The sequence below is a fragment of the Pungitius pungitius genome, chromosome 16 (genome assembly GCF_949316345.1).
Source record: "Pungitius pungitius chromosome 16, fPunPun2.1, whole genome shotgun sequence".
Taxonomy (NCBI): domain Eukaryota; kingdom Metazoa; phylum Chordata; class Actinopteri; order Perciformes; family Gasterosteidae; genus Pungitius; species Pungitius pungitius.
Window position 1 is genome coordinate 5,119,689 of NC_084915.1, and position 9,689 is coordinate 5,129,377.

At 46.0% G+C, this 9,689-nt stretch overlaps 1 protein-coding gene across 2 annotated transcripts in view; it reads right to left on the reverse strand.

The window, feature by feature from the left end:
* Positions 1–9,107, reverse strand: part of spns2 (SPNS lysolipid transporter 2, sphingosine-1-phosphate) — a 52,351-nt gene extending 43,244 nt beyond the window's left edge. For both annotated transcript variants that reach the window (XM_037467157.2, XM_037467158.2), the window contains exon 1: positions 8,605–9,107. In XM_037467157.2, coding sequence (XP_037323054.1) covers positions 8,605–8,836 — 232 coding nt within the window. In that variant the 5' untranslated portion in view covers positions 8,837–9,107. The remainder of the gene's footprint in view (positions 1–8,604) is intronic.
* Between the last annotated feature and the right edge of the window lie 582 nt (positions 9,108–9,689).

Consider the following 9,689-nt stretch of genomic DNA (forward strand, 5'->3'; position numbering starts at 1 on the left):
GGATGTTGTAAAATATACATCTAAAAACATGATACCTTAAAGATCTACTTAAAGAGAAATATACATCTGTGGTCTTGGCTTGACACCTAAATCTACTTCATCAGACTTCCTCTTGACCCACTCTCTGTGTGAGCTGTAAAGCATAACGCGGGACGTCCACACACTGTTGAACTGACTGCCTAGACCACGGAGCTGTTTCTTTAAAAATGAGAGTGTGTGCAGTGACCTCTAGCTATGATGAAAACAGAAATAAAACTGGCAAAGTGTTTTCAGCTCAATTCAAACAGTTTCAGTGCAACAGTCCTCTCTGCATAATGAACATTGAAAATACTTCATTCTGAGAAACTGTCAAGTTGATGCCGCACACATACTCAAAAGCAATCCTACAAGTGTCACTCCAACATCCATTTTCAAGGATGACAACTCATTTCCAACTCAATTTCCGTGATGGGGGGGGGGGGGGAGGGGGGGCGTTTAGTTTAGGCCGCAGGGTTCGTCTGTCACTCTCTCTGTAATTAGACATGCATCTCAACCCAAATATGTAATTTTGCCCAAACATGCATAAGATGACCTCAGTGGTCAGTTCTCATCTTGTGCTTCAAACTGGAAATTCCTGAACTCATTTTACATTACGAAAAAAGTCTCCAACCACCAATCCAGAGATTGAGTTCTTCTTGGCGCGAGAAAAACTCACCTTCCTTTCTACCTTTATGACTTCCTGCACATACCACATGTGTTTCATTTTAAAAATACCCCACATACCTACAGCACAGTACAGAGCCCCGGTCCTTATGCACCCATCAGTCATATCTTATCTTGTCATTTAACTATAATGAAGAAAAAGCACATGAAGCGCATGAAGAACCGGTGTGAATGTGAATGTCGACACGAGACACTGGCTGCGGTCTTGTCTCCTAAACATCGCGGAACATCTCAAGTCCCTAATTTCACGCCGCAACGACCACATGAAGCGACGCATTCAGCTTAAAGTAGAATGCGTTATATTCAGAGTTTATAAATACATGCAATCAAAGTAGTTGTGCGTATTGTGTTGACAAGCCGCCTGCAGATTTATGCAGTTAAACATGGACCAGTAAACATTTATGGTGCTAAAGAATTGAAAGTACGCTGTAATAACCCTCCGTTGGCAGTGAGGCGTAACCAACCATTCTGGTGTACACATGCTGTGCTGAAACAGACACCTAAACTCAGCCTGTTATTGTCTTGGAATCTGCCCCTTTCTTTGGTGATCCTGAATAAAATAATTTAGCTTTTTTTTTTTACTGGCAGAAAATAAACCCAGCTACAAAAGTCTGCTTTCCTGCATATAAAGTTGTGGAGCGCAAAATTAGTCCAATTTTAAGTGAGAGACCGGGTGGGATAATGCGAGTCCAACATTTAGTTTTAATGCAATTTATGTTGCCCACGTGAAAGCACTGATGTCTTGGAAACACACGACCAATGAAACATTCTCAAAGGAATGCAATCCTAAGTGTGAAGCTCTTATAGAAAAAAAAAAACACTAAGGGCAGTGCTTGCCTTTGTGTGAGTGCGCGTGTGTGTGTCCACCTCTGACCCAGGGCATCTTAGTCTCTGACAATGGTCGGTGCCCTCACTTAATCCTGGCTCTTCCCACAAACACTGTAACACGCACGACAAGCGCAGTAATGAAAACCCTACTGCAATCGGATCTAGCTTTGACAACATAAACTGATATCCACAAAATAGATAAAAAAAGGAGCTGATGAAACACACACATACACACAACCTTGTCCAGGGTCTGATCAGTTGCTATAAAAGATTACACAATCCCTGTGCCAGGCTCCTCTATTTACTTCCTCACATGTAAATGGAGGGGGAAGATTACATTTTCCCTCAGCAGGCTTTTCAAATATAGAGCTGCTGTAAATAAGCACTCTAAATATTATTCTAGCAGCTGTGGAAGATTCCAGGGGCTGAGAGCTAATATCACCGCTAGCTGGTTTGTATCTCATGCTCTGAGCAGGTGGAGTGAGAGATTCCAACCCTCTCAAGAACAACTTGTTCATGTCTGATTGAAGAATCCAATTTGAGTGGGTCTCAGGACACAGCGGTTTCATCAGTTGTATCAAAGTCCAACTTGTTGTTTTGTTGATCAATATTCACTGTCTGTCTTCTATTTCCATTTTCTCGCATGTATCAGCGGACTCAGGGGAACATTTGAAAATGACCTCTAAAACACAAAGGTTTCACTTGTGTCGCTTAGTGTCTTTTGTTTACATATACAGTATATATATATATATATAATGTATTTGGGCCAGCTGGGGGGAAATGGAAATTTACAACGTAGCCTTAGCAGTGAAAAATTCTCAGTGTTCTTCCATACGCTCCAAAAAAGACATGGAAACAGGCCAAAGACCAACTTTTTCCTGAATTTCAACAACATTGGGGCACCCTGACTACCCTGTTAAAAATCAAGATTATCGTGAGAGATGGAATGCGGGGAGTGAGGAGAGCTAATTTTTTCCATCACATTTCCTAAGCTGAGATGATCTGTTATTTGACGGCGTGTCAAAGAGAGCAAATTGCTCAACGCATCCCAATCTCTCCTCCTTCCTTCCTTCCTGCGATCTTTGCCGTCTGCCTGAAGAAACTAATTTGAGCTCTTTCTTAAGATGAAATATCTTCTTAGATAACCACACAGGAAGGGTGGGACGTCTTTTCCAAGATGAGGTCTAATTGCGACAGCGTGTTTTGTATAGGTCTGGTGGAGGCTGCAAGAATCCTGCTGCTTCTGTTTGGGACTCTTCCTGCTCCAAGTTGGCAGATACTGTGTTTATCTCAGCGATTTGACCCCTTGAGGAAGCTTGTAGGTTCAGGACACAACACCAAAGAAATACCTCTAATGACAAAGGAGAGGTCAGTGATTATCAGGCTACCACTTGGCTCATCAAGCTAATGGAAGTTAAAAGATAAGAACCAGTTAAGAAGTAAAATTACAAGAAAAGGACACTGGTGGTTGACAGAGCCACTCAGTCTTGCCTGATGTTGAGTTTTGTTGATCACATGAGTTGGGGCTTTGTTCTCAATGGCTGTGGGACAGAGGTTTCTTGCACAAGGAATGGACACGCCTGGCCATTGGCTGAATTATGACTGAGACCAGAAGAACTATCCTTGATTCAAATTGCAGACGACGGGCACGAGGGTTTTTAAGTAAAATGATCGGAGCTGGCCATTGCTACGCTATGATTGGCCGCTCTGCATTCGAGGGACGAGACCTAACGAGGGGTCAGCGGCCTCGGCGAGCGGCGGTCTCTGCAGGGGAGGGGGCCAGGTTAATCCGCCCGACCACAATAACTAACTTGTTGCTGTTTCTAGAGCGCTAGTGTGACGTCTTAGTGCCCTCTCGTCTCTCCCGGCGAATCAAACAATGTGTCTTTTGAGTCGTGTCGGATGCAGGGTCGGCACGAAGCCAAAATAACAGCTGTGCGGAGGGGAGGAGTCACCGTCCAGTGGCCATCGTCAGAGCGGCAAAGCGGTGCGTTCGTAGACGGGGGGGGGGAGGTCACAGGGCCGAATGGTGCTGCGAGGAGGGAAGTAGGTCTGCATGTGGGTAAAATCTGGAGTAGCCACATGAAAGGGCCGACAATGTCTGGCAGAAGAAGAAACTTTCGACGGTTACTATTACAGACGTGGACCAAATCGGAGCCTAAAGAACACACAGACTGTTTTCTCCCATCAGCATGAATGGCGCGCCAGGATGTAGACATAAAGAGATTAGTGGGATATCTGTGGGAAACCCGTCTGGAAAAGTCGAGTAATTTTTCAATTTAACATCTGTCGAATAGGGTCAATATTTTGCAGTCAATGGGGAAATAAAAGATTTTGAAAGATGTCGAAACACAACGCATTAAAAATATCTTGCGGCGCTTCATGCGTCTGATTCAAAACAGCCCCACAACAAATGAATAAAACATGGGAAGAAATATGCAGCAACCTCATAAAGCGATTTGATCACAGACCACACAGCCTCTCACAGGATTTCCTGTATGATCATCCTTATGTATTCCCACTCCAACACAACATGCCATTGAGAAGACTCTGCAGGGACTTCAAACAGCACACGTTGTTCTTCTACTTTTCATAGAATTTGCTTTATTCCTAAATGTCCCCGGCAGACACAGATTCTGTCTTCACTTCTCTTCTCCTCGATTCTCTGTGGAACTGAAAGTGGTGCCCTTTTCTTTCCCCTCGTGCCCTCCCAACGCAGAAAGTGAGTTAAATGTTGTGACATTAGACGGCCAAAACATGTAAGTGACAAAAAAAATCTGCTTAGCATTTCCCATTGCTGATGCGGAAATGATGAGGCACAAAAAGGGCTCCTGTGAACGGTAATATTGAGGAAGCACGTAAGTGGACAAAGCAATCAGGAATAAATCTGCATAGCCAGTCAGACTGGATAGATTTCTACTTAATTACTTACAGAGCGCCGGAGCTGGCTTTAAGAGGATTATTGCCACGCGGGTCATCTGTGTCTTAATTGAAGATGCCAAAAGTTCGAGGGTCCTGCCATTGCCCAATTGGATGAGACCTTGTTTAATTTTTTTTCTTCTAGTATTCCCAGAACGACAGCTTGACTAAGACAACTCAGCTAATCCGCGGCTCCCCAACATTTCTGTTCACCACAGATTAGGCTGTAGTTGGTATACCCCCGAAAACTGCCCCAATGCAGGCTGAGGGGGGGGGGGGGGTGACTCTGGGCGCGTGCAGGGGGGGTTGGCTGGAGTTGACACTGATCAGGGTGTACTTACTTACCAAGAAGCAGATAACGTTAAGTGCTGAGTGTCTGCCTCTTATATCCTCATATTCTCTGAAGAAACACTTAATCCCCTCTTTATGATAAGCTGTCGAGTAGCTTGGACTGTCTGCTGCGGGTCTATGCAGAGACCAGCACAGGGATTTACGCTTCCAAAACCACCTCAAATTAAATCAAACAAGGTGGCCTTCTGAATCTCAAAGGTGCACTCTAAAAAGCAAATGGAATGTGAATAAATGTGTCCGCGGTTTTCATGTTGTCGTCGTTACTCATCCCGCTGCGCTCTGGACTCTCACTCCAATCTTGCAATTTGTCTGCACATTGCTATTCTGGAAGACACTGAGCGGTACGTACCAGGACACACTGAAACATCCCAGACTCTCGTCATGTGTGCCTGCTTCACAGATGGCCGTAAAAACAAGCTCAGGCTTCTGACCGAGCCCTCCCAGCTCAGGCTAAACAGCTGGGGCTGAAGTCCAGATCACTGCATTTAGCTGACTTGGCTTTTTCTTACACCACCATTTAGACCTTGCGTGTGTGAAACAGATCTCTTTCCTTTTGCCAATTCCATAACAGATGAATATTGTCAAAGTTTGACAGCAGGGCCGAGATCCTCCTTATGGCACTGACGCAATGGCAACTCTGAGGCAAGCGCCACGATGGCGTGCTGAGTGGGCGGAGCCACATTTTAGGAGATGTTAGTCCGACAGGTCAGTCTTATGATTTTAGTTGATACACCTGAGCCCCCGTTCTCTTTGAGTTTCCACAGTGCTATTCATTTTTATTTAAGATTGATTTTGAGATCATAATAAACTCTTTCCATGTAATTATTTTTGTAGCCATTTACAACAGATGTATACATAATGAAAATAAGTCGTCATGTTCTTTATCATTTCAAAGCATCATTTATAAAAACGTTTTAAAATTAAAATCCATAAAATGGCCAATCCAAAAATATCTTCACTCTTCCTCTGCGTCTATGTAGGTTTCAGCGTGTAGTAGTAGTCAGAGGAGGAGGACAATACATACTATACATACTGACACTTGCATATAAGCAGAGGACAAGTATGGATACTTTTAGACATGTCTTTTTGGTTCATAATCATAAAATTCAGGCTGTATGTGCTGTTTTTTTTTTAATTTTCATTAACGTATTTGTGTGTATGGCTTCAGCCTCTGACACCGGGGATCAACAGAAAGATCCAAGTCTGTGCATTGGTTGGTGCAATCTTCTCATCATTGTTGTGGAGCAGAATAGTACCGGTGTCTGGAATGGTCGCCCTCTGTCTGTGTGACAATGCTTTAGTGATCCACACACACTACAGTAACGGCTGTCGGTACAAAGACCTTTTGACGTGGGGGGGAAAAACAGCATCGCTCGGGCTGAGCCCGCATTCTGCGTCCACTTCCCTCTGACCGCCTGCCACTGCAGCAGCCTGCCCCTCCCCTAACTACTCCCCTCTCTCATTCAGCCATTCTTGAAATGGTGGGGAGAGTCTGTGTGTGTGTGTGTGTGCGCCCATGCTGGCTTAATTGACATTAAGATCTATGAGTTTTAGGTACCTGCTGCTGCAGAAAGAGGACAAGGTAGCTGGGGAAGCGGAAGAGCAAAGGGATTAGACGGGACACTGGGAGACACGAAGCTAACGAGATGGAGCGCAAGGTGGTGGGAATGGAAAGCTAAAAACTGACACTCAATTCCACTTGCAATTGCTCAGAAATCCCATCAGGAAGAGACAAGGTTTAAGATTAATGTCCCATTTTTACGATCAGCAGGTCTCCAATGCAGCTCCCAGAGCAGGAGAGTAGAGCTTTCTCAGAGAGAAGGGATGCCAATGGCAGATCACGCCGTGCTGTATGTATCTGTTGTGTTGGATGTGCATGGTCGCTGGTCCTGTTTCTACGAGGAGTCCGCGACATAACCCGGGTCATGAATAATGCATAACGGCCCGGCGGCGTTCAGGTGGCAAGGACAAGAAGGAATGGGGAGGGGGGTTAGTCGGGCTGCTGTAACCCCGCCCTCCCATCCCGACGCCAAAATCCCGAGCTCCTTTCCTCCACCCTGCTCCCACTTTTCTCCTCATCTCCCGTCAGTCTCCCATCCTACTGTCCCGCTTAACTACTTTGGGTTAACTGGTGAGGTGTAAATGGCAGGAAACAAACTGCGGAGGGATCACATCGGAGAGGACGCAGGAGAATAGAGTAGTTTTTTGCAAGCCCCTTAATGAGATCAAAGCACAACGAGGGGCACGGAGACAGTAGAAATCGTAATAACGTAGAAGGTGTTCAACGCATCACTGAGTGAGGATGAGGATCCATTGGCTGAGGCCGAGTGGAGCTTGATGATTGCTGGGATCAACCCCCCCCCCACCATCAACACATACTTTGCTGTAGATCGAGCAGAATGTTCCCGCCGTAATGATGGCTCAGGTGCCCATGGGTGTGTAGTGTGACTAAATACAGACCGGACCTGAGCCCTCAGGGTGATGAGCCGCAGGCATGTGGCTACTTAGAGCGTACACATTGTTCCATTTGGATTAGCCGCTCCTTCTTTCGACCAGGGGCTACACAGTGAAATTCCACCATTACTTTCCCCCTGATTTATCCATTTTAGAAATCTTGATGGGAGATATGCTTCGCTAGAGTGAATGGGCGAAAAGGTAAAAGAAAAAATACCTGAATTTCCAGTAGACTTCTGTTGTTGACCAAGTCTAAGAAAATAAATGTAAACGTCTACTTTAACCAGAAGGGAATCTCTTTGTACAGAGGTGTGTACATGGTTGCCTCCATTCTCCATGTTGCAGCAATATCGTTAACCCATTCAGTGCCACAGTCCGATGTGCAAGCCCTGATAAGTGCCGTTTGTAAAAACATGAAGATAACATGAAGATAAAAAATTAGATTTAGAAAAAGATTAACCTGGCCGAATGTTTTAATGCTTAGGTTACACAATTAAGATGAAATCCCTTTTTGGTGTGAGTAAAAAACGGGAATATTCTAATAATATAATTATGTCTGGTATTTCCTTGCACTATTTAACAGAAGAAAAAAAAAAACATGAGGTCCACCCTGACTTTAAAACGTTTATAATCAGTTCAGTAACAATCCTTGGAGATGAGCTCCATCACGTGATGCACTTTTCACATTGTATCCCCCTCTCAAGACACACGCGTCATTTCCATCCGTACACAGCGTCCAGTTTTTTAGCGAACCATGTTGCGGATCTCGGCTCCAGTGAAGAAATGCGGAGCCTTGAGTGGGACGACCACATGGCCTCATCCCAGCGTCACAGCGCGAGCTGCCGCACCAAACACACGCACATAATGATGATGGACCTAAAGCAACTAATGAACGCTCCCCCCCCCCTCCCTCTTCTCTCGCTCCCTCTCTCTCTCTCTCTCTCGATTTGCGGTGCTGAAACTCATCTGACAAGATAAGCCCCCGTGCGTGCGCAAACACGCGCGCGCGTCAATTGATCGACCTGCAGCTCCCGGTAAAGAAAACATTACCGTCGAGTATTTTTCCTCGATGGGTAACTTTGTCTTTTGGTTTGATTTGACCGCAGCGCACGAAGTCTACACCCGACAACCGAGACACCTAAGAGCCTCGCGGGTGTAGCAGGTAGTCCGCTGCGCTCCTGCCGGCCAAAGCCCCATTGTTCCGCCCGCCTGCGCCGAGGTGCGCTCGCCGCTCTGCCGGCTCACACTCAATTAGCGCACGTACGGCCACTCCGCGGTGCGGCGTTTGCCCGGGAACCCGCGTGATTAACGCAAACACAACGAAAGGGAGAAGGCGGGTAGGTCACTCACCGGCCACAGTGTATCTGTCCATGTAATTGAGGACGTTGCCAAAGCTGAGTATCCCGGCGGCGGCGGTCGGTGAGCGGCATCTGAGCAGCGCGGCGCGGAATTTGTGGCCGGGTTTGCACGGGTGGAGGTCCGGGCTGGACTTGAGAGCGGGACTCATGCTGCCCGACAGCGTGCGCACCTCGTCCGAACTGCTGCAGCCTTCGATCTCGCATCCATCGCCCTCCACACACATTTTCTGGCACGAAAGATCCAGCGCAGAAGAGGGAGAGAGTACGAGAATGGAGAAGAGAGCAATTCAACCGGGAGAGCAGGCGCTGCGATGATCTGTGATTTCAGCTTCTGTGAATTATTCGCGGCAGAGTTGTTGTCCGGAGTGTTGAAGCGCAGGAGTCGCTCCTCTCGGGATCATATTTGTCTACCAGTGTGCGGTGACTGACGGACTGTGAGCTCCTTTGGATTTCTTTTTTTCCTTTTTTTTTCCCGAGTAGCCTACACACAGCATTAAAGAGCAAGGGGGGGGGGGGGGGGGGGGCGGGGGGCGGGCCGGTTTGTATAAAACTCCTCCCCCCTCAGCCGCGCAGCGAATGATGGAGCCGCACCTGTGCTTTGCTGCAGATGCTGGGGAGACCAGAGAGTAGAGTGCAGTTGGAAAACCTCTGTTATTTAAGAAAGCTGACCGTGGAAAGAAAAGGGTGGGTGGCTGTCACTTCGTTGATCTCTATATCTTTATTTTATTTACTTGATATGCATCTTTCACATTTCTTCGGGAGCAATATGGCGGTGGACTAAATAACATTTAGCAGATAATTGTCGTTTTTTAAGAGAAGCAAAGGTCACAAATGTTTGTTGCGCACACACATTTAAATATGGAAGGTATAGCTTCCGCTTTCTCTGCTCAAATGTTTAGTTAAAGGTCCCAAATATTTTTATTTTTTAGATTTGGGATATATTTTGTTTTCTCTCCATCTAAAATGTTGATGTGTCCGTGGTTGAGACCGCCAGGTCTCTTTAGTGTTTTATGGTCAAAGACATTGAAGAATTAGTTAAGTCAATTAATTTATAGACCATTAACCACAACTGATGTT